The sequence below is a fragment of the Staurois parvus genome, unplaced genomic scaffold, assembly GCF_062004578.1.
Source record: "Staurois parvus isolate SC_StPar_1 unplaced genomic scaffold, SC_StPar_1.0 ptg000646l, whole genome shotgun sequence".
In the NCBI taxonomy this organism is placed as follows: domain Eukaryota; kingdom Metazoa; phylum Chordata; class Amphibia; order Anura; family Ranidae; genus Staurois; species Staurois parvus.
The window spans coordinates 88,624-113,962 of record NW_028318442.1 but is presented as its reverse complement, the minus strand read 5'-3'; the positions used below and the strand labels follow the sequence as shown (position 1 = coordinate 113,962).

General features: G+C 45.4%; 1 protein-coding gene and 1 long non-coding RNA gene across 4 annotated transcripts in view; one reads left to right on the top strand and one right to left on the bottom strand.

Annotated features, from left to right (window-relative positions):
- KIAA0513 (KIAA0513 ortholog) overlaps positions 1 to 25,339 on the bottom strand; it is an 87,734-nt gene that overhangs the window by 8,733 nt on the left and 53,662 nt on the right. For 2 of the 3 annotated variants that reach the window (XM_089693981.1, XM_089693982.1), the window contains exons 3-11: positions 24,353 to 24,452; positions 23,866 to 23,939; positions 23,718 to 23,788; positions 18,111 to 18,324; positions 16,172 to 16,212; positions 16,001 to 16,076; positions 13,829 to 13,906; positions 8,673 to 8,705; positions 3,550 to 3,630 (exon numbers count right to left, since the gene is read on the bottom strand). In XM_089693981.1, the coding sequence (XP_089550107.1) occupies positions 3,550 to 3,630; positions 8,673 to 8,705; positions 13,829 to 13,906; positions 16,001 to 16,076; positions 16,172 to 16,212; positions 18,111 to 18,324; positions 23,718 to 23,788; positions 23,866 to 23,939; positions 24,353 to 24,452 (768 nt within the window). The remainder of the gene's footprint in view (positions 1 to 3,549; positions 3,631 to 8,672; positions 8,706 to 13,828; positions 13,907 to 16,000; positions 16,077 to 16,171; positions 16,213 to 18,110; positions 18,325 to 23,717; positions 23,789 to 23,865; positions 23,940 to 24,352; positions 24,453 to 25,339) is intronic. The other variant, XM_089693983.1, reaches the window with a different exon arrangement.
- LOC149448978 (uncharacterized) lies at positions 13,686 to 16,302 on the top strand. The gene is made up of 2 exons (XR_016315468.1): positions 13,686 to 13,961; positions 16,004 to 16,302. It is a non-coding gene; the product is annotated as an uncharacterized LOC149448978 (long non-coding RNA).

Here is a 25,339-nt window from a genome sequence, read left to right as displayed (position 1 = left end):
TTGTTACAATGTAACCACCATAGAATATACACTGTTACAATGTAACCACCATGGAATATCCTCTATAACACCTTTAGTATCACCTTTAACCATCACTATATCACAGCATGCATTTAAACAAAGCAGTGGTCGCATGTTATCACTAACCTATGCTTTAGGATAAAGCCATGATTATATCCTGTGGTGATTACATTCTAATACAGTATATTCCATGGTAACAGAGGATATTCTATGGTGGTTACATTGTAACAGAATATATACTATGGTGGATACATTGTATCAGCAGATATTCTATGGTGGTCACACTGTAACAGCGGAGATTCTTTGGTGGTCACATTGTAACAGAGGATATTCTATGGTGGCCACGTTGTAACAGCGGATATTCTATGGTGGTCACATTGTAACAGAGGATATTCTATGGTGGTCACATTGTAACAGTGGATATTCTATGGTAGTCACATTGTAACAGAGGATATTCTATGGTGGTCACATTGTAACAGCGGATATTCTATGGCGGTCACATTGTAACAGAGGATATTCTATGGCAGTCACATTGTAACAGAGGATATTCTATGGTGGTCACATTGTAACAGAGGATAGTCTATGGTGGTCACATTGTAACAGCGGATATTCTATGGTGGTCACATTGTAACAGAGGATATTCTATGGTGGTCACATTGTAACAGAGGATATTCTATGGTGGTCACATTGTAACAGAGGATATTCTATGGTGGTCACATTGTAACAGTGGATATTCTATGGTAGTCACATTGTAACAGATGATATTCTATGGTGGTCACATTGTAACAGAGGATATTCTATGGTGGTCACATTGTAACAGATGATATTCTATGGTGGTCACATTGTAACAGAGGATATTCTATGGTGGTCACATTGTAACAGCGGATATTCTATGGTGGTCACATTGTAACAGAGGATATTCTATGGTGGTCACATTGTAACAGCGGATATTCTATGGTGGTCACATTGTAACAGCGGATATTCTATGGTGGTCACATTGTAACAGAGGATATTCTATGGTGGTCACATTGTAACAGCGGATATTCTATGGTGGTCACATTGTAACAGAGGATATTCTATGGTGGTCACATTGTAACAGCGGATATTCTATGGTGGTCACATTGTAACAGATGATATTCTATGGCGGTCACATTGTAACAGCGGATATTCTATGGCGGTTACATTGTTACAGCGGATATTCTATGGTGGTCACATTGTAACAGATGATATTCTATGGTGGTCACATTGTAACAGAGGATATTCTATGGTGGTCACATTGTAACAGCGGATATTCTATGGTGGTCACATTGTAACAGAGGATATTCTATGGCGGTCACATTGTAACAGCGGATATTCTATGGCGGTCACATTGTAACAGCGGATATTCTATGGTGGTCACATTGTAACAGATGATATTCTATGGTGGTCACATTGTAACAGATGATATTCTATGGTGGTCACATTGTAACAGATGATATTCTATGGTGGTCACATTGTAACAGATGATATTCTATGGTGGTCACATTGTAACAGAGGATATTCTATGGTGGTCACATTGTAACAGATGATATTCTATGGTGGTCACATTGTAACAGAGGATATTCTATGGCGGTCACATTGTAACAGCGGATATTCTATGGTGGTCACATTGTAACAGAGGATATTCTATGGCGGTCACATTGTAACAGAGGATATTCTATGGTGGTCACATTGTAACAGCGGATATTCTATGGCGGTCACATTGTAACAGAGGATATTCTATGGTGGTCACATTGTAACAGATGATATTCTATGGTGGTCACATTGTAACAGCGGATATTCTATGGTGGTCACATTGTAACAGATGATATTCTATAGCGGTTACATTGTAACAGAGGATATTTTGTGGTGGTTAAAAATATTGCTCACTTAAAGGGAACCTTTCCCCAGACACACATTGGGATCCTCCATTACCAATCCCCTTGTAAAGAGGTCAGTTGGCTGGCAGTACATTGACCAACTACCAACACTACATAGGGCCCCAATCAGAGCTGAGGACTGTAGTATATTGTGTGTAATATATATATTGAAGACATTGAAACACATACTGACAGGCCAGTGATAAGACCACTTTACACACCAAAAGGACTCTTCCTCCTTTACACACCTCTTCCTCCTTAAAGTCCATCAAAAGGACTCCTTACTATGTTAATGTATGCAGGAGGTAATTACCTTCCCTTTGTTGTGTTGGGTTAACACAACATCTTCTCGGCCTTTTGGCTAAGATCAAGTGTAGTATGGACCTTGCCTTTAGGGGTGTCCCTGCTTCCAGCTAGGACGTTGAGAAACACTTGTATCTATCCCAGCCATTTGGTCTGTGTGGGGTACCCTCTACTCGGCCTGGTAGGATCTTCGATTCAATTCGGCTTCACCTGCCTGCTGCTATTGGGTTTGAGGCTTAGCCCCCACATAGAACGAGTTTGTGATCTTCCCCCCCCTCCCCACTCTGCGTTACTGCCTCCGGGCAGTAGACGCCAAATAGCCTTTTCAAAGGCTAAGCAACAGTGAAGACGCCGAGGAAGAATTTAATTAAAAAGTTAAATAGATTTCCCAATCTATTTGCAACTAACCTGCTCTTAAACTTCCCCTGACTCTCCATATATTTACCCAAAACAGGTTAACCCAACACAACAAAGGGAAGGTAATTACCTCCTGCATACATTAACATAGTAAGGAGTCCTTTTGATGGACTTTAAGGAGGAAGAGGACGTCTGAAGATCTCCCCTTCCCCCTACTCCCCCTTGCGTGTCTTTGTCCCTTCAATAAAGCTTCGGGCCTGTGTCCCCCTCTTTTTCCCCTCCCCCCCCCCCCCCACACACCCGATGCTTATTGTAAAGTGTAACATCCGTTTTCTTTTGCATGACTCAGTAATGTTAGGAAATGTTCTTTGTATTAGGATGCTATGGTCTCGGGGTAAGCGGCGTTATGCATGACGTGTTGGTCTGGGGATTCATCCGCCACGCACATCACGTCAGGCATCATACCGCTGAGTGAATGTATTTATGTATTGAATGTATTTATTGTATGCTTGGAACTGTATTGCAATGTGGTGCGCTGCGTCGCAGTATAGGGTGAGATGTACCCCGATAACAAGTATCATGGTTTTTTATACTTATGTAATAAAGTATCTTTTTCAATCAAAAAAGTGGTCTTATCACTGGCCTGTCAGTATGTGTTTCAATGTCGTCAATATATATATATATTACACACAATATACTACAAGGACCCCAATCAGAGCTGAGGACCCCAATCAGAGCTGAGGACCCCAATCAGAGCTGAGTGCCCTCAGGCGTCAGGCTGTTGCTGCTCCATCTACTAGCTGGGCTGTTCTCTGTACTGTTCTGCGCACTCAGGAGTCGGGAGGCTGCTTTGTTATCAGCATAAGGTCAGAGTGAAATAATATAACTTCCATAGATAATTAGTTACATTTGTATCATTCTGATCCTTGTGATCATACATGGAAATTCTGCGATGCGGTCTACGACGTACCCAAGCTGTCCGAAGGTGATGTTCTCGTTAAATTGCAGGCTGTCGTCTCGCTCCTCCTGCGTCATGTGATACCACTTATCTCTAGCGGGGGACAAAACAGACGCGGTCAGTCTCAGCCCCCTGTTACAGTGACGAGGATAGTCCGGACACAACGCTCAACCAGAGGCATGCTGGGAACTCGCAGTATCTGGACCACCTGGTCTGATAGACAATACATTGTACATCCACCTACACACATCTATACACTGTATACCCGGGGAAGAGAATTCCCTTACACCTGTGGAATAACTTCACGCCATCACGTATCACTATGAAAGAAACTTTTTGAAGTGGTAATTAATACGGTCATAAGATCCTATTGTGATTCCATTAGGTGAAAGCTGAAATCAGGCTTGCAGTGAAGTGGACAGGGTGTGATGTCATTGTGGGTGTGGCTACGTCTATGAATGACCTTCACTATAGCTCTCAGGCAATCCAGCCTTCCCTTCAGTTCTTTTGCTCCATGCTGACCTCCAGCCTTCCCTTCAGTCCTTTTGCTCCATGCTGACCTCCAGCCTTCCCTTCGGTCCCTTTGCCCTATGCTGACCTCCAGCCTTCCCTTCGGTCCCTTTGCCCCATGCTGACCTACGGCATCCCTTCAGTCCCTTTGCCCCATGCTAACCTTCAGCCTTCCCTTCATTCCCTTTGCCCCATGCTGACCTCCAGCCTTCCTTTCATTCCCTTTGCCCCATGCTAACCTTCAGCCTTCCCTTCATTCCCTTTGCCCCATGCTGACCTTCAGCCTTCCCTTCATTCCCTTTGCCCCATGCTGACCTCCAGCCTTCCTTTCATTCCCTTTGCCCTATGCTAACCTTCAGCCTTCCCTTCATTCCCTTTGCCCCATGCTAACCTTCAGCCTTCCCTTCATTCCCTTTGCCCCATGCTAACCTTCAGCCTTCCCTTCATTCCCTTTGCCCCATGCTGACCTCCAGCCTTCCCTTCATTCCCTTTGCCCCATGCTGGCCTTCAGTCTTCCCTTCATTCCCTTTGCCCCATGCTGACCTCCAGCCTTCCCTTCATTCCCTTTGCCTCATGCTGACCTCCGGCCTTCCCTTCATTCCCTTTGCCCCATGCTGACCTCCAGCCTTCCCTTCATTCCCTTTGCCCCATGCTGACCTCCGGCTTTCCCTTCATTCCCTTTGCCCCATGATGACCTCCAGCCTTCCCTTTGCCCTATGCCGACCTCTAGCCTTCCCTTCATTTCTTTTGCCCCATGCTGACCTCCGGCCTTCCCTTCAGTCCCTTTGCCCCATGCTGACCTCCGGCCTTCCCTTCATTCCCTTTGCCCCATGCTGGCCTCTGGCCTTCCCTTCAGTCCCTCTGCCCCATGTTGACCTCTGGCCTTCCCTTCAGTCCCTTTGCCCCAGGCTGACCTCCGGCCTTCCCTTTGCCCTATGCTGACCTCTAGCCTTCCCTTCATTTCTTTTGCCCCATGCTGACCTCCGGCCTTCCCTTCAGTCCCTTTGCCCCATGCTGACCTCCGGCCTTCCCTTCATTCCCTTTGCCCCATGCTGGCCTCTGGCCTTCCCTTCAGTCCCTCTGCCCCATGTTGACCTCTGGCCTTCCCTTCAGTCCCTTTGCCCCAGGCTGACCTCCGGCCTTCCCTTCAGTCCCTTTGCCCCAGGCTGACCTCCGGCCTTCCCTTCAGTCCCTTTGCCCCAGGCTGACCTCTGGCCTTCCCTTCAGTCCCTTTGCCCCAGGCTGACCTCTTGCCTTCCCTTCAGTCCCTTTGCCCCATGCTGACCTTCAGTCTTGCACAGTTGTACCGACTCCTCTCCTGGACTGAATGGCTTACTCTGATTTCACTGCACACTGTGACCTTCTCACAATGTGCATTAGAAGCTGCAGCAAGTCAGATAGAGCCCCGCCTCATTTCCTGGCTGGAGGACTGCCTACTCTTCCAGACAGATCCCCCCATTCATCAAAGCAGTTATATATTTGCATAACTCCTCCCACTGCTTGCATCGGGCCCAGCGCTCTTGAGAGGTGTTTCTGAAGCAGGGAGCTGTGATGTTTTCAGGAAGCTATTTACAGCACCCTACCAGGCCCCTCCCAACAGCCATGATCTGCCTGCATTGCATAGAGACCCACAGAGACCCAGTGATGTCATCACTAGGTCTTAAATAAGACAAATGATGAAAGGGTTTGTTTTTTTTTTATGTCCTTATGTTAATGAGGAGGGAGAGGAACCAGAGAAGGAAAATATAGGCTGATTAAACTTGAGATTCAAAGTCTCTCTTGCCATGGAACTCTTTGTTCGGGAAGGTTGGGTGGCATCATGAGACAGGCAAAGTACAGCGGGATAATATGACCTTCTCCGTCTAGAACATATTATCCACAAAGAAAGTGTCAAATTTACAGGAGGATGGGGAAGAGAAGGCAGATCACTGCGCTGTGCGTCAGTCGGGAGCTGTAATTACGGCTCGGAGGCAGATAAAGAGCAGTCATTAGGATATCTGGAAGGGGCCGTCTCCTGCCACAGGCCTCTCGGTGTGCAGCTGGGGAACAGAAGATGTGTCACCCCATGAAGTGGGTATAGGAACACTGGGGGAGGGGTGTCAGATAAAAGGGGGGCGGACGTCTCAAAAAGTGGCATTTATCACATCAGTTGCCTTTTCTTCTATCTGCAGCTTCAGGTGGATCTATTAACCCAGTGTTCCCCGAGCCTGAAACTCCTACTAAAAAAACAGCACAACCTCTCAAGTCCACATTCATAGCATTCTAACATTTTAAATATACAGCAACAGCATCATTTTTCAGCAACGCTAATGAGCTGTAGTCAGTGACTTGGCCTAGGCTGAGATGATGTCATCAGTCTGCTGCAAGCAGGATGAAGCATTTCCTCAGTCTCCCCTCTCCCAGACTGTACGTTGTAACAAGGTGAGAAGCCGAAGCAGGGGCTGATCTGTGTCAAATATTTGCCTACACAGCCAAGAACTGTCCAGCCATCAGAATTAGAGTACTGTGAGCCGGCATCTCAGTCCTGGAAGTAGATGGTGACCCTGGACGATGCCTGAATAAAGATGGCGTCGTCCTAATCAGATGAAGGTATTGCCAAGAGGAGTCCTTTGATCTCTGAGAGGTAATACATACCTGGAAGCTCTACACTGACACATTATATTACATATAATAACAGTCTTGTCCATCTGTATAAATTGTGTACATATGTCTGTGGTCCCCCGCTGCTGCTGTGATATAATGAGAGTGGTTCTATGCCACTACCACACCTTCTAGCTGTTCTCGAGTCTGCTAGTAAACAACGCAATGATGACCCCCACCCTGTGCTCTCTCTTTCCTGCGCAGCACAGTGCCTCCCTCTTTCACACCCTGGGGGGGCTTCCACTGCAAGCCTGATTTCAGCTTTCATAGGGTGTGCAGCATATAATGGGAGATTTCAGTCACTTCATTAGCTATGTTGTAGAATATACAATATACCTTTTCAGTCCCATATTTAATTTTTTTCTCCATGTACCTGTATATTGTATATTATATATGTACCTGTATATTATAGATGTACCTGTATATTGTATATCATAGATGTACCTGTATATTGTACATTATAGATGTACCTGTATATTGTACATCATAGCTGTACCTGTATATTGTATATCATAGATGTACCTGTATATTGTATATTATAGATGTACCTGTATATTGTATATCATAGATGTACCTGTATATTGTATATTATAGATGTACCTGTATATTGTATATTATAGATGTACCTGTATATTGTATATTATAGATGTACCTGTATATTGTATATTATAGATGTACCTGTATATTGTATTGTATATTATAGATGTACCTGTATATTGTATATTATAGATGTACCTGTATATTGTACATTATAGATGTACCTGTATATTGTACATTATAGATGTACCTGTATATTGTATATTATAGATGTACCTGTATATTGTATATTATAGATGTACCTGTATATTATATATGTACCTGTATATTGTATATCATAGATGTACCTGTATATTGTATATTATAGATGTACCTGTATATTATAGATGTACCTGTATATTATATATTATAGATGTACCTGTATATTGTACACTATATATGTACCTGTATATTGTATATTATAGATGTACCTGTATATTGTATATTATAGATGTACCTGTATATTATAGATGTACCTGTATATTATATATTATAGATGTACCTGTATATTGTATATTATAGATGTACCTGTATATTGTACACTATATATGTACCTGTATATTGTACACTATATATGTACCTGGATATTGTATATTATAGATGTACCTGTATATTATATATTATAGATGTACCTGTGTATTGTATATTATAGAAGTACCTCTATAGTGTATATTATAGATGTACCTTTATATTATATATTATAGATGTACCTGTGTATTGTATATTATAGAAGTACCTCTATACTGTATATTATAGATGTACCTGTATATTATAGATGTACCTTTATATTGTATATTATAGATTGTACCTGTATATTGTATAATATATATGTATCAGATACATTGTATATAATATACATGCTCCCTAGTGACGGCTGTATGGATCTAGAGGAACCAACTCTCCAAAAGGGACCACCATGGCCGCCACTTTGAAGTCTCACTCCTCCTGCTGCACCCTCTGTCATGTAATATCACTGAAAATCTCAGAAGTGAGAATGAGATACGAGAATGGCTGCAGCAGGTGGAGGACATTGTGAATTCCATTAGGTGGGTCATCCTGCTTGGGGTTTCGGGTGAATACTGGAGAGGTCACCCTGGTCAACCCTATTCCCCATTTCATCCAAAATAAAAAAGTCTTGGCTATATACAAGTACACAGAACACCTGAGCAGCCACTTTTCCAGCTGAACCAATAAGGAAAACGGACCCAATGGCATTACCAGACAGCCATTCCATCACTAAGGCACGAGGCGGCGTGTGCCTCATGCCTCAGAGGAGAGACTCTCCCATTGGGTGAATATTGGCTGAGCCTGTAAAATGGCCTGTGCCTCTTCCATCCTGTGTGATCTGAGCGTGAAGCGGAAAGACATGTACATAGATTATCGCAGCCAATGAGAATAGCGGGACCAACCTCTCCTCCTCCTCTTCCTCCCCAGCATTCCCTCTGGAGCAGCAGCAGAAACAGATTCAGCAAAAGGTGAAAGGTTAGAGCAAGACAAAGAATGACATCACTGGCAAAAGAGGCGGCAAACTCTGACATCATCGACACCCCACCCACCCTCAATAGTCCCACCCCCTTGTTAGGTGTAAAAAGCAACAAAAAAAGTGGATCTTTTCTGGAGAAGAAATGTTTTCTACTGTGACAGCAATGATTTTAGTCCACAACAGGATAACATTCACCAACGCGTTTCGGGGGCCCAACACAGTTTCCATGCATCAGGTCTACGGTGATGTAAGTACCAGTACAGGATTTTTGATTTTGGACCTTCAGTTTGGTGCTGTCGACCGTCCTCTCCAGACTTCCTGCTTTCGAGCTCCCTTGTCTCCTCCTCTCATGTTTGTCCACAGGACTTCTCCAGAGCCCCTCCTAGCCTCTGGAGCTCCCTACCCCAGTCTATCTCCTACTCTGTCCACTTTTAGGCAATCCCTGAAAACTCATCTCTTCAGGGAAACCTATCCTGCCTTCAGCTAATAATCAAATCTTTTATTTCTCCCATCAGCTCGTCCCCCACTGTTATTACCTTTTGCTCCACCAGCCCCTTCCTATTAAAATGTAAGTCCCCAGGAGCCGGGCCCTCCTAACCCTCTTGATTTGTAATGTGCTGAGCAAACTGTTGGCACTATATAAATCCGGTATAATAGTAAAGTCTGCATAATAAAAAGTTTGAATCAGCCGACAATCATTTCCTTTTTAATTCCCAGTACTGACTTTTCTGCGGTCATTTTAAAAGAACCCGCTAACATGCTGGAAGATGTTCACCACCCAGGACAATGGTTTGTGCTGATTGGTTGTTATGCATCTGCTTATCTGTACACTATATATGCCATATGGGCAAACAAACTACTGCGGGGAAATCTCCCCATTGTGGGAGCGGCAGACAAACTACTGCAGGGAAATCTCCCCATTGTGGGAGGGGCAGAGACACAAACTACTGGGGGAAATCTCTCCAATGGGGAGGGGGAGAGACACAACTATTGCAGGAAATCTCACCATTGTGGGAGGGGCATAGACACCAACTACTGCAGGAAATCTCCCCATTGTGGGAGGGGCAGAGACACAAACTACTGCAGGAAATCTCCCCATTGTGGGAGGGGTAGAGACACAAACTACTGCAGGAAACCTCCCCATTGTGGGAGGGGCAGAAACACAAACTACTGGGGGGGAAATCTCTCCAATGTGGGAGGGGGAGAGACACAACTATTGCAGGTAATCTCATCATTGTGCGAGGGGGAGAGACACTAATGGGGGAAATCTCTCCATTGTTGGAGGGGCAGAGACACTACTGCAGGGAAATCTCCCCATTGTGGGAGGGGCAGAGACACTACTGCTGGGAAATCTCCCCATTGTGGGAGGGGCAGAGACACTACTGCAGGGAAATCTCCCCATTGTGGGAGGGGCAGAGACACTACTGCAGGGAAATCTCCCCATTGTGAGAGGGGCAGTGACACAAACTACTGCAGGGAAATCTCCCCATTGTGGGAGGAGCAGAGACACAAAGTACTGCTGGGAAATTTCTTAAAAAGAGTTAAAAAGTTGTCAAGTGAAGAGTACACTGGAGCTTCGCTCTGTAGGTTGTGAAACTATCACCCCATCAGTTCTCCAGGAATAAGTGAGAGAACTCAATGTAAGCTGTAAAGTCTCCCCTCGCTCCAACTGTGCGGATGAATATTTAAAAAAAAAAACGCCATAAAATGCCAGAATCTACGTCAGGCGAGATCCAGTGTACGATAACAGGCAGCTGTTCGGCTGACTCAGATGGCCCTTGGTGACGCTTTCTCAGTGCAATTAACCGCCACAGATGACAGCGCAGGTAGTAAAGATGCAGCCAAATAGGGCCCGAGCAGACGCGATCTCGGAGGAACAGCGAAAAGGCCAATTAGAGGAAGAATGTCAACATGTTTATAAAGATTATTTTATGGCGGTGATTAAAATCTTATTATCATAATTTTTTTCTTTATATGAGAAGAAGGTTGTCTGGTTAATGAGAAAGAGCAAAGGGTTATAAAAAGGCTCCGGGGGGGGGGGGGGGGGTCTTGGCCTTACTGCAGCAGACTATAACCGCAATGCACAAAATGCCAACCTGTGGGGGGTATGACCATTTCATCATGACACAGGAAAAAGACTACTTGGGGGGGTGGGGCGAGATATTCTAAAGATGAAGGTCGCTGTGTGTTCAAAGTTCTGAGCTGAAAACAAAAAAACTGACCCTAAAAGGCAGAGTCTACCTCTTGGGCCATGTTTTATGTTATACCTGTATTTTAAGGTCTCCCCTACGATCTTTGCAAAAGGGTCATTTTCCACTTTCTGTAGGACTGCAGTGACCAATCAGCAGCTTTCTTCAGCCTAGCAGCCATAAAAGCCAGCACATGACTGGCTGGGGCATATTTTCCTGGGTGTGAACATCCACCTATGTATATACTGATGTTTTAATTGTAAAAAAAAAACAAAAAAAACCTTTAACTCAAATGTAGTGATTCTCCGGGAAAGATATATACTAGCCATAAACACAATGACTGAGCCAACAACTCTTTTATTTTTTTGTAGGTCTCCATCTTTATTAGATTTAGCTACTCAATGAAATTGCCATATCAGTTTGATCTAATCTTTTGGCACCATTGACAAAACTGAGGACCAATCAGGTGGTAAAAAAAACCCCAAAAAACAAACTAAAAGCGCAGCGTAATTGCACAACAGTCCTGAAGTAGCAATTTGTCCCATTGTAACATTAGCCGAGGGGCCAACACTCTTCCAGGAGAATCTTCCTGACACTTTCACTTTGCTGATAATCTGCAAGTGTATGGCGGGCTCAGCTTCTTTCTATAGACTCACATAGGGGGCTGTTTAGTGGCTAAGGGTCCAGGTGTGGTGGGACTGCATTGGGTGGCTATTCCAGCACAGTCCCACCGTACCTCCTATGCCAGGCAATGTACCTTGTCTTCTGTCTCACACCCCTGCGCTGTTTTGGTGAGCAGGAGGTGTACATTGCAAAAAGTACTGTGTGAAGCACTCCTTTCTAGTGCGGTGTGGGTCACCCTATGGTGTCTGACAGCAATGTCAATAAAGCTTGGTGAAAAAAAAACAAAAACAAAAAAGCCCAAAAAACACCAGTATTACGGCTTTAACACAGCGCTGGTCCAGCCGGGCCACACTGTACACCTGCTGATGTATAGCAATGCAGCGGCTGGTGTGAATGAGTCCTTGCAGAGTTCAGTGTATTAATTTTTACATCCACTGTGCCAACCAAGATGGTACCCCAGACCCGGCTCTGCATCTGTGACAGGACTCCCAACACCCAGCCTCTCTCTCCATTGGAAATACTAAAATATTCTCCTTGTTGAAATATTTATTTTTCTCCATATACATCAATACTGAACTAGAAACTGAACTATTTTGCTGTAAAAACTGAACTGGGCACGGCCTACTGAATGTATTTAATGCACTAGCGTTTAGGCAAGCTGGCCAATTGGTGAGCGACTCCCTTCGTCAGTAGGAGTTTAAAGTGTATGTAAAGTGAAAACAAATACAAGTAGAACCATCATGAAGTATATCACCTGATTATCCGCGGTCACATGACCACGTGATCCCCTCTTCTCCCTGCAGCTTGAAGTGGTGGGGGTGAAAGGTGCAAAAGCTGCTGGGCAGGAGTAGCAATCACTCAAACTAAGGTGGGCTGAATGGGGGTGCAGCAGCTGTAATGCTGGGCCGGAGTTGCCGTCACTCACACTATGGAGGGCTGGATGGGGGTGCAGCAGCTGTAATGCTGAGCAGGAGTTGCCATCACTCACACTATGGAGGGCTGGATGGGGGTGCAGCAGCTGTAATGCTGAGCAGGAGTTGCCGTCACTCACACTATGGAGGGCTGGATGGGGGTGCAGCAGCTGTAATGCTGAGCAGGAGTTGCCGTCACTCACACTATGGAGGGCTGGATGGGGGTGCAGCAGCTGTAATGCTGAGCAGGAGTTGCCGTCACTCACACTATGGAGGGCTGGATGGGGGTGCAGCAGCTGTAATGCTGAGCAGGAGTTGCCGTCACTCACACTATGGAGGGCTGGATGGGGGTGCAGCAGCTGTAATGCTGAGCAGGAGTTGCCGTCACTCACACTATGGAGGGCTGGATGGGGGTGCAGCAGCTGTAATGCTGAGCAGGAGTTGCCGTCACTCACACTATGGAGGGCTGGATGGGGGTGCAGCAGCTGTAATGCTGAACAGGAGTTGCCGTCACTCACACTATGGAGGGCTGGATGGGGGTGCAGCAGCTGTAATGCTGAGTAGGAGTTGTTGTCTGTCACACTATGGAGGGCAGGATGGGGGTGCAGCAGCTGTAATGCTGAGCAGCAGCTCCTGTCACACAGGGAAATGGCAGCTGTCATCTGACTTTAGGATTGCAGGTACTGTGTCCTGAAATCAGAAGAGATGCAAACTGACCACATATGGACAGATATGCTTCCATGCTTAGTGTGGTCAGTAACAAAGAGAAAGGGGTTCTCTGCTGAGGGGAATGGCAGGATCACCAGTTATTTTATGGCTTTCCTAGATCTCATACACAATGCAGAGATTGTCTCACAGAAGGACAAAGCCAAGTAGTCTACAACCGCTTTTATTTGAGGTTTACATACACTTTAATCTTTTCCGTAAATGTTCTTCAACACAACTGGACCAAGGCCATGTTGGACAACACCCCTCCCCCTTCCCTTTAATCACCTCCACCCAAAAAAATAATCAGAGGTGGCAACCAGCCAAGGCCCAATGCGATTCAGCCCCAACCACACTCTCCTGCAGATCTTCCAATTAAAATGTGTTGACAAACTTTCTCAAATCTCATTTCCCAGCCACCGCCCCTCACAGATGGCGTTTCCCCAGAGCAAGCTGCCAGTGATAAGACTGTGAAATTTACAACACGTAACGTCCCCCAGCAGTCCTGGAGTGAAGTCACTCTTATGTTTTATTGTTCATGCTCTTCTAGGCAGCTCAGTGTTATGGCCGCCTGATAGAACTGAGGGGGAAGGAAGATTTGTTTTGCGCTCTGCTTGTCTCTATTCCTTCATTCTTTCCTACACGGTCCTCACCTGGTTGTGGGCGATCGCTTCCGTCTCTCACAGTGCACCGCATCGAAAAATGCCGCGTTCCAGAACCTGAGTGTGTGCCTATCATAAACAGCAAACAGCACACATCAGCTTAGCCACAAGACTCCTATTAAAGGTCAGCTAAAACATGAACATTTGTGGGCATATTCCTAAAGCAGTGAATCTGACATTCACCAAATCATTGACTGCAGATGAATCTTCCTGCTGTTTGTGTTTTAAAATATTGATTCACCACCAGTGAATGTTTGGTGAAAGTCACATGGCGGCACAGTGGCTTAGAGGTTAGCACTTCTGCCTGGCAGTACTAGGTTCGTTTTTTCGAATCCCAACCACGGCACCACCTGCCTGGAGTTTGCATGTTCTCCCTGTGCCTGCGTGGGTTTCCTCCGGGTACTCTGGTTTCCTCCCACACTCCAAAGACATACTGGTAGGTTAATTGGCTCCTGTCTAAATTGTCCCTAGTATGTGTATGTATGAATGTGGGTTAGGGACCTTAGATTGTACACCCCTTGAGGGTTAGGGACTGATGTGAATGTACAATATATATGTAAAGCGGGATCCGAACCAAAGACCCTAGTACTGCCAGGTGGAAGTGCTAACCATGTAGCCACTTTGCTGTATATATATATATATATATATATATATATATATATATATATATATATATAGAGAGAGAGAGAGAGAGAGAGAGAGAGAGAGAGAGAGAGAGCGAGCGACCGAGAGAGCGAGAGAGAGAGCGAGCGAGAGAGAGAGCGAGCGAGAGAGCGAGAGAGAGAGCGAGCGAGAGAGCGAGAGAGAGAGCGAGCGAGAGAGCGAGCGAGCGAGAGAGCGCGCTTGGTGACAGGGTAGGGGGTGCAATACTTGCCTTTCCCCAGACATTGGCAACCCCCATTATGCCACTGCCTGTTGTGTTAGAGCCATGATGACTCAAAAATAAAAGGTTTGATTCACAAACCTAACAGGTACAGGAGTAAAAAATGATATTGTTTTTTCTTTATAGTGTCCCCCACAGCTCTAACAGTCAAAAACAAGTGGAAGACTTCACAAAGCTGCCTCCTATGATGGCAGGAGACATTTTCCAGAACCTAAGAGCACTAGCTGTACTGTCAACTAACTTGATGTAACATTTTTTAGGTTTAAATGTGGTGGTGTACAGTCTGAGCTGGGCCAGTCGGTAGGCAGAAGAGGCAGCCGTCTTGGGCACTTTAGCAGAAGGGGGCACAAAAAGGGCAGAACCTGCAACCTATGCAGAAAAAGGAGGAGAGAATGGAGGGGTGCATTTTGCCCTCAGGGTTCAATAGGTGTATAGTTCCTTCTCTCTCAATACAAGAACAGAAGTTAAAGGGAACACCAATCTTGTCTTCCAATATCACTCAAACCATCCTCTCCTCTCCTGATCTCCTGCTCTCAAGCTCCCTTGTCTCCTCCCCTAATGCTCATCTCCAGGACTTTGACAGAGTCTCACCATCCTCTGGAACTCTCTACTTCAATCTGTCTGGCTATCCCCTACTCTTGCTGTATTAATCAATCCCTGAAAACTCATCTCTTCAGGGAAGCCTATCAGGCCTCCAATTTAACATTTATCACTTCCATCAGCTCATCCCTCACAGTTATAAACCTTTGTACCACTTGCCCCACCCTATTAGATTGTAACCTCTTATGAGCAGGGTCCTCTTAGTCCTCGTTTTTTATTGTATTGTAACTGTACTGTCTCCCTTTATATTGTAAAGTGCTGCGCAAACTGTTGGCGCTATATAAATCCTGTATAATAATAATTTCTTATACTGAGTGACTTCAGCTGTATACAATGTAACTATCCCAACTATAAGTTCTCCTTTATGCTAGGTTCACAGGAAATCCATTAATCCTAAAGACACACCACATGCACTGGAAATCGCTCCAGTACAGGGAGCAGCACTGCACTTGCAGTTCCCGTGTGGGCTGCGATTCCAGAAGTAGAGCAGGGACCTTCTCCTTGTGCTTCTGGAGGCAAGTCAGATCATTCAAATTAATGGGCTTCCATGCCTGTGCAAAACTTGGCTCGCAGAACCACATCAATGTAAACCTAGGATAAAATGGTTTATCAGTTCTCCCCTACAGAGGTCACTGAAGAACGCTCATTACTGACTTCGCTCTACGTTTCCTTCCTCTTACCAGATTGGCTGTTGCTTCAGATGTGAGTACAGGTAAATCTTCTCCCCCTTCTTGTCATCGGGACTCTGCAGGGGAACTGAACACAAACAACGACGGGTGAGAACTCACAAAGTGCACAGGAAGACGATGCAACACACTTACACAAGATACAATGGGAAGGGACCCACTCACTGTCATCAGACGGCTTCTCTCTCGGAGAGTCTTCAGATTGGCTGGAAGGAAAAAAAAAATATTTAATACCCTAGGTTTATAAAGTGAACCTGTCATGTCAAAATTTAAAACATAAAAAGTGCCCGCAAGTACCAGTAGATGTGTGTTTGTGCCAAGACAGACAAGCTTGCATTTTAGTTTCTGAAAACATCCTAACACCTCATTTTAGTGGGTGTAACCCAATCACTAAAGTCGTAAAGAAGCTTTATTGTGTTAAAGAGAAATTTTAATTAACCTATATTTTGCATTCCCTGGTTACTCCCCTCTCATCGACATGAAAAAAAAAATTCTATCTTCATTATACACTTTATTATAGACCCAGTCAAGTCATTTATGGGTCTCTGTGCTCCTCTAAGCAATTCAAGCAGATCTTGGCTGGTTGTTGGGGCAAGCAGGGTGCTGTACATAGCTTCCTATGCACATCATAGTACCCTGCCTCAGTACTCCTCTAAAGAGCCCTCAGTCCTGATGCAATGAATTAAAAAGGGACAGACCAGAAGCAGCCACCTTGGGAAGGAAAGAGCTATATAATGCTGGACATCCTCCAGCCAGGAAATGAGGCGGCTCTATCCAACTTGCTGCAGCTTCTAATACACAGTATGCAGTAAAATCAGAATAAGCCATTCCATTCCAGGAGAGGAGCTGGTTCAACTGTGCAAGACTGAATGGAAGGCCGGAGGTCAGATTTAAAGTGATTGTAAACCCGAGACATGAAATATGAACAAAGCATATCCCTCTACATTGTGTACTTGTCTCAATCCAGAGCACTAAGTCTCAATTCTGTCTGCTGCCTCTTTCCTCTGCTATCAGCATGAATCACTTCTGACGAGTTTTCCTGACACCAGTCTCCAGCAGATTGACAGCCTCAACTCTGTTCCTGTGTGCTATGTGAAGGGGGGGGGGGGTGTCCCTTCCCTCCAATAAGCTCTCAGAACTCTCCTCACTGAGCTCTGCAGTGTGTAATTTATGCTCTCCTCCCCCTTTTCTCTGACAGCTCAGACACACTTTATAAATTCAGTACTTTGAACAGATGTAGAAAAGTCAAGACTGCAGATAATCAGGTACAACTAATGTAGGAGGAATTGACATGAGGCCAGTCACTTCACTGGGTATAGGTAAGGGTTTACAACCACTTTAATAACATATCAAATGCTGTTTCCAATCTTTGTAAATCTGTAGCTTTCGTTAAAATAATCCCTGATGATCCTGCCACAAAATGTCCATTTTCAGGGACTTCCTGTTATAGGGTGACTACGCTCTTTCCCTGTCTCCATAATATAGTCCTGGGTTGTCACCTTGACACACGCTCCTCTGGTAGAGACCACCAGTGGCTGTGCAGACACACACTGTGCAGCGATGGTCCGATGTTAAAATACATCTACTTTATCCCCTTCCCACCATCTTCAGTGTCCCTTTAAAAAGTTCTGGATGCCTGGCAAGGCGGGAATCGGTGATCATGTGACCACTGTCCTATTTGCTACTGATCGATCATTCGGACTGAGAGCTCTGTCTGACAGTTCAGTCTCTGTGCTGGGAGTGCGTAGCCAACATGCTCTCAGCACAAAGCCATCAGTTGCCCAGTGACACATATGTGCGAACTGTGGGTGCTAAAGCCGCAACACACACGTTACGCGGGTGGCAACAGGTTAAGTTGAAGGACTGGCATTGCTCACATGCTGCTACAATGTTTCAAACGTATCCTTTTAATCCTGAGAAACAAACCTGTAATCTGGTCAGTGTTCACACAGCATACAATACCCAAAATATGACTGAAAAAGTGGAAATGAGAAATGCTGGATTGGCGGTCTCAGCGGTACATCTGGTTCCTGGTTGGTTATTGCTCTTTGCACAGCTTTGATCACACTTGGAAACCTTGCATGCCTCCATTCGGATCTCTTACCCATTTTTCTTGGCAAGCGGTCCCTTAAGTTTGCTCTCCAGCCCCCCAAAAAAGCCCTTCATGTTCTCGGTGGTGACGGAGGTGGTCCTCAGTAGCCGCTCCACATTGTCTTTCTTCTCAGCCAGCCAGCTGTTGGCAGACTTAAAATAGGCGTCAATGCTGCCAGTGCTCACTGGCTTCTCCCGCGACTCTGTGGGGGACACGTGAGGCTTCCCTGCAGAATAAAAGGGGGCGATCATTTAAAGGCATGTACTGCAGGGGTTAATTGGAAGCCTGAGGAGTAACTAGGCAGGATAAGGCAATGGAGGAAGCGGACTAGCACACCAGGAAGAGAAGGGGCACGGATCTCATATAAAAAAAAAAAAAATTACTGTGAAAATTGTATATATATATATATATATATATATATATATATACACATATACATACACACACACACATATATATATATACACACATATATATACACACATACATATACATATATATATACACACACATATAAACACACACATATATACACACACGTGTGTGTGTGTGTGTGTGTGTGTGTGTGTGTGTGTGTGTGTGTGTGTGTGTGTGTGTGTGTGTGTGTGTGTGTGTGTGTGTGTGTGTATATATATATTTATATATATTAGTGAGGAACAGAAGTATTTGAACACCCTGCGATTTTGCAAGTTCTCCCACTTAGAAATCATGGAGGGGTCTGACATTCACATTGTAGCTGCATTCCCACTCTGAGAGACAGAATTTAAAAAAACAATTCAGGAAATCACATTGTATGATTTGTAAAGAATGTATTTGTCTTGCACTGCTGAACAGAAGTATTTGAACACCTGAGAAAATCCGTGTTAATATTTGGTACAGAAGCCTTTGTTTGCAATTTCAGAGGTCAGACGTTTCCTGTAGTTCTTGACCAGGTTTGCACTGCACCAGGGATTTTGGCCCACTCCTCCACACAGATCTCCTCTAGATCTGTCAGGTTTCGGGGCTGTCGCTGAACAACACGGAGTTTCAGCTCCCTCCAAAGATGTTCTATTGGATTTAGGTCTGGAGACTGGCTAGGCCACTCCAGAACCTTGATATGCTTCTTACGGAGCCACTCCTTGGTTCTCCTGGCTGTGTGCTTCGGGTCGTTGTCATGTTGGAAGACCCAGCCACGACCCATCTTCAATGCTCTGACTGAGGGAAGGAGGTTGTTGCTCAAAATCTCACAATAAATGGCCCCATTCATCCTCTCCTTAATACAGTGCAGTCGTCCTGTCCCCTTAGCAGAAAAGCACCCCCAAAGCATGATGTTGCCACCCCCATGCTTCACAGTAGGGATGGTGTTCTTGGGATGCAACTCATCCTTCTTTTTTCCTCCAAACACGACGAGTGAAGTTTAGACCAAAACGTTCTACTTTGGTCTCATCTGACCATGACTTTCTCCCATGCCTCCTCTGGATCATCCAGATGGTCATTGGCAAACTTCAGACAGGCCTGGACATGTGATGACTTGAGCAGGGGAACCTTCCGTGCAATGCATGATTTGAAACCATGACGGCGTAGTGTTCTACCGACAGTGACCTTTGAAACTGTGGTCCGAGCTCTCTTCATGTCATTGACCAGCTCCTCCCTTGTAGTTCTGGGCTGATTCCTCACCTTTCTTATCATCAATGATACCCCACGAGGTGAGATCTTGCATGGAGCCCCAGTCCGAGGGAGACTGACAGTCGTCTTTAGCCTCTTCCATTTTCTAACAATTGCTCCAACAGTTGATCTATTTTCACCAAGCTGCTTGGCAATTGCCCCGTAGCCCTTTCCAGCCTTGTGGAGGTCCACAATTTTGTCTCTGGTGTCTTTCGACAGCTCTTTGGTCTTGCCCATGGTAGTAGTTGGCGTCTGACTGACTGTGGGGTGGACAGGTGTCTTTAAAGAGCTCAGACAGGTGCTACTAAGTTAGATTAATGAGTGGAGTAGAGGTGGAATTTTTAAAGGCGCAGTAACAGGTCTTTGAGAACCAGAATTCTTGCGATTTCCTGAATTTTTTTTTTCAATTCTGTCTCTCAGAGTGGGAATGCACCTACAATGTGAATTTCAGATCCCTCCATGAGTTCTAAGTGGGAGAACATGCAAAATCGCAGGGTGTTCAAATACTTCTGTTCCTCACTGTATATATATATGGCATATTTTCAGTGGGAATGTGGGGGAACACAAATCCGGCACCTCCAGCAGAGCATGTATGTAATGGCAAGGGGTGCCGGGGTGTGCTGGAGGGTCTGTTGACACTGGCTGCTGGGGGATCTATTGTCACTGGAGGGGATCTATTTTTGTGTCGTGGTCTACTGTTGCTGGGGGGTCAATTGCTGCTGGAAGGGGTCTATTGTTGAGGGAGGGGACTTATATCCTACTGGTTGGAGAGTCTATTGATGCTGGTTGTTGGGAGATCTTTTCTTTCTGCTGGGGTCAATTGTTGCTGACGGGGTATTTTGTTGTGGGATCCACAGTTGTTGTATTCTCTAGAAGGAGCAGTACTGGGAGGTGGGTAAGGGGTAGAACCAAAGGACTAAACTCAAAGGTGGGTAAAAAGGTGGGGGAAGAGTAAGGAAGCAACTGAGAAGGGGGGAGTTCCTGCACCTATTCTCTCAGGAAAAAAAAGCTATATATATTTAAAATATAAAAGGGACAACAGTCTCTAATGATCTCAAATACCCACAATTCTCCAGGTAGCCAGAGATCATAAGACCTAGGGTAGTGGTCTTCAAACTGCTGCCCGGGGGTCGAATGTAGCCCTTTGTCTGCCTAGATCTGGCCCTTGGGGCACTATTACTCCCAATGACACCAACAAGGGAGAACAATTCCACTGACACCAATGATGGGGCATTATTCCTTCCCCTGATATAAGTAATGGGGCACTATTACTTCCCCTAGACCAGGGGACTGCAACCTTTAAGACATAAAGAGCCACTTGGACCCGTTTCCGAGAGGGAAAAAAAGACTGGGAGCCGCAAAACCATTGCAACATTTAAAACAAATCCGACACTGCATATATTGCGAAAAGCGCTCTGGTCATGAAGGGGGTTTAAGGGCCCAGTAAGCAAAGGGTTAACCAGGGCCACAGTGTATCGTCATAATCACAATCATAGCCTTAGGTCAGTGGTAGGCAACCTTTTTTTTCAACTGAGCCAAATCTTGCCAAAACCACGATTGAAATTTATTTTGAGAGAAACATTTTTAAAACTGAAAATACATCCCCCATATAGTAATTCATCCCCCATAGTAATTCATCCCCCATATAGTAATTCATCCCCCCTATAGTAATTCATCCCCCCTATAGTAATTCATCCCCCCTATAGTAATTCATCCCCCATATAGTAATTCATCCCCCATATAGTAATTCATCCCCCATATAGTAATTCATCCCCCATATAGTAATTCATCCCCCATATAGTAATTCATCCCCCCTATAGTATTTCATCCCCCCTATAGTAATTCATCCCCCCTATAGTAATTCATCCCCCCTATAGTAATTCATCCCCTATATAGTAATTCATCCCCCATATAGTAATTCATTCCCCCATATAGTAATTCATCCCCCCTATAGTAATTCATCCCCCCTATAGTAATTCATCCCCCCTGTGTCAATTCACTTACCTTTGCTCCGCGCGTTCCTCTAGCTGTGTTCCCGCGCCGTTCTGGTCTTCAGGGCGGACTGTGAGAGGAGAGGAGTTCGTCACGCTGCCCCGCCTACATCCTGACAGCCAATGTTTGGAGGAGGGAGGGGAGCGGGCGCCCGGCACATAGAAGAGCTGCATTAAAAGAGCCGCGGCTTGCCGACCCTATTGCCTGTCACCTGGTGGGCAGTGTGCTCCGGAGCCGCAGGAAAGGTGAAAAAGAGCCGCATGCGGCTCCGGAGCCGCGGGTTGCCGACACCCGCCCTATACCTTGGATGGGGCACTATTTCTCCCACTGATGCCAACAGTAGGACACTATTCCTTTCACTGACACCAACAATTATTCCTCCCACTGATATCAGCAATGGGGCACTATTCCTCCCACCACACCAACAAAAATGACACCAACAACGGGTGGCAATTCGTCCCATTGACACCGATGGGCATTATTCCTCTCACTGATGCCAATGATGGGGCACTATTCCTCCCAATTATACCAACAATGGGCAACTATTCCTCCCACCCACAAACAGTGGGGCATTATTCCTTTGCCTGAAGTCAAGGATGGGGCACAATTCCTCCCACTGATACCAATGATGGGGCACTATTCCTCCTATTGAAGTCAACAATGGGTCACTATTTCTCCCACTGACACCAACGATGGGGCATTATTCCTTACCCTGATACTAACAAAGGGGCACAATTCTTCCTTATGACACAAACGATGGGGTGTTGTTTATTCCCATTGACGCTAGGGCATTTTCTACTCAATGACAGACTGGCCCTCTCAAAATGTGAAAAACTGTAAACTGGCCCGTTGTTTAAAAAGTTTGGAGACCCCTGCTTGAGGGAGTCTGGGAGCAGCTAGTATCTTGGATAATACTAGATTGGATTGTGCTGACAGGTCCTCTTTAAAAATCCAAAATTTTCACTAGGACTGCCACTATTGGTAATGTAATAAGTACAATGGAACCAATAGGGCACAAATGGATACATAAAGTAAGGCATAAAATGTGAAAACAAAAAATCACACTCGGCTCCAGATAATTTTCTCCTAACGGGCAAATCATGGATTGGGGTTCTTCACTACCCTCTCCTGTTTATTTTTTATTTATTTCAGGTACTTATATAGCGCCGTCAGTTTACATATATATTGTACATTCACATCAGTCCCTAACCCTCAGGGGGTGTACAATCGAAGGTCCCTAACTTACATTCATACATACACATACTAGGGACAATTTAGACAGGAGCCAATTAACCTATCAGCATGTCTATGGAGTGTTCGAGGAAACCGGAGTACCCGGAGGAAACCCACGCAGGCACAGGGAGAACATGCAAACTCCAGGCAGGTGATGCCGTGGCTGGGATTCGAACCAACGGCCCTAGTACTGCCAGCTGGAAGTGCTAACCATTTAGCCGCTGTGCTGTTAAAGAATTGTAACAAACTCCTGGTACATGGTCAGTCCATCTGGGCTCCACTGACGCATTTCGCTTAGTATGAGCTTAATCAGGAATAGCTGTTGTTATGAGGGCTGGGGAAAAGGGGGGGTGCATAATTGCCCCTTCTGACCCCCCCTCCTTCCCAACCTTTGGCCAGGCCATCATAACAAATGCTTGTTGTGAGTGCTTCATACATGTATAATTTCCTCTTCTTCCAAACGTTTCATTCTATGCAACAAAACGCGTTGGAATGCTCTGGTTCACTGAATTTCAACTAATGCATTTCTCTTCATAGAATGGCTATAACTACGTGAATATTGAATGGTAGTGCTGATCTTTTCTGTATAATATGAGGCATAAAATAATTTGCTGAGGGTGGAGGTAAAGAATATGGTACGAGCATGACTGCAGAATGGGGATCGCAGGCAGCCATTACATGTGCCAGGAAAGGATTGTTATTGGCTAATACATAAGTTGCCAATCTATATGTAGGAGGCGGAGCTCTCACCGATGTAATAGTACGTGAAGCACATCGTCATCAGGTTCTTAGCTGGACCAAAATCATCCATCTGGTGGCATCTACAGGAAGAAAGAGAGAGAATCAGCCGGGAAACAGTTTCCCCAACCGCGAGCAACCGCAGAAATGGCGCACTTACTCAAACAGGACCACCGCGAAGGACTGCACCAGCCGGTAGAAGGTCTGCTCCGAGACGCACTTCGAATTGCAACGCTGGAGAGGGGAGAAACGGATTACAATTCAAGAACGGCCACAAACAGATGGCAAAACAGTCCCCAACCACCAATCCTATAGAAGAACTCCAACGACTGACAGCAGACCATGATGTCATCAATCTGCTGCAGGCAGGAGGAAGCATTTCCTCAGTTCCCCACCCCCAGTGATCAGACTGTACATTATAACAAGTCACAAGGTGAGAGGCTGCAGCAGGGGCTGATCTGTGTCAGATTTTTATGAACACAGCCAAGAACTTCACAGGCACCAGGATTTACAGGCATCTCAGTTCAGGAATTAGAAGGAGACCCTGGATGATGCCTGAACAAAGATGGTGCCATCCTTCTGGGAAAAAATGTAGGCGGGACTGACAGGACACCCTCAGAGTGATGCTTCATATAGTACACCTTTACCTGAGCGCTGACAAAGCGGGCAAACCATTCTCTTCCCTTCCCGTTCTCAGAGCTGCACAGCTCGCCAAATCGCGCCTTCTCCTCCTGGTCCATGTCTTCCCTGGAAGGAGAGTTGAAAAGAAAACTTAGTTCACCGAGGTGGCTGTGAGCTGTACTTTGTATGAGTAGTAGATAGAGTCAGGCCATGGCAACCAGTAAAATGTAAAAAAAATGGACAGGACTGCACACACTGTAGCTGAGCAGGCATTCAAGCCAGCACACACTGTAGCTGAGCAGGCATACATGCCATCACACACTGTAGCTGAGCAGACATACATGCCATCACACACTGTAGCTGAGCAGGCATACATGCCATCACACACTGTAGCTGAGCAGACATACATTCCAGCACACACTGTAGCTGAGCAGGCATACATTCCATCACACACTGTAGCTGAGCAGACATACATGCCATCACACACTGTTGCTGAGCAGGCATTCAAGCCATCACACACTGTAGCTGAGCAGGCATTCATGCCATCACACACTGTAGCTGAGCAGGCATACATGCCATCACACACTGTAGCTGAGCAGGCATTCAAGCCATCACACACTGTAGCTGAGCAGGCATTCAAGCCAGCACACACTGTAGCTGAGCAGGCATTCAAGCCAGCATACACTGTAGCTAAGCAGGCATTCATGCCACTACATACTGTAGCTAAGCAGGCATTCATGCCACTACATACTGTAGCTAAGCAGGCTTTCATGCCATCACACACTGTAGCGCAGCCTAGCACCCAAAGTTTACAATCTGCCTGATTCTTATAATAGATCTTTGGAGTATCTCATACAGAATGATGGCAGTGGAAGTATTCATGCTGCAGAAAACAAGAAGTAGATCCTCGATAGCTTATTCATCATATGGGCCCCCTTATATTTTCATTTGCTAAATGACAAGTAGTGAGAAAATATGGAGCCCATCATAGCTGACCCCTCCTCTGAAAAATA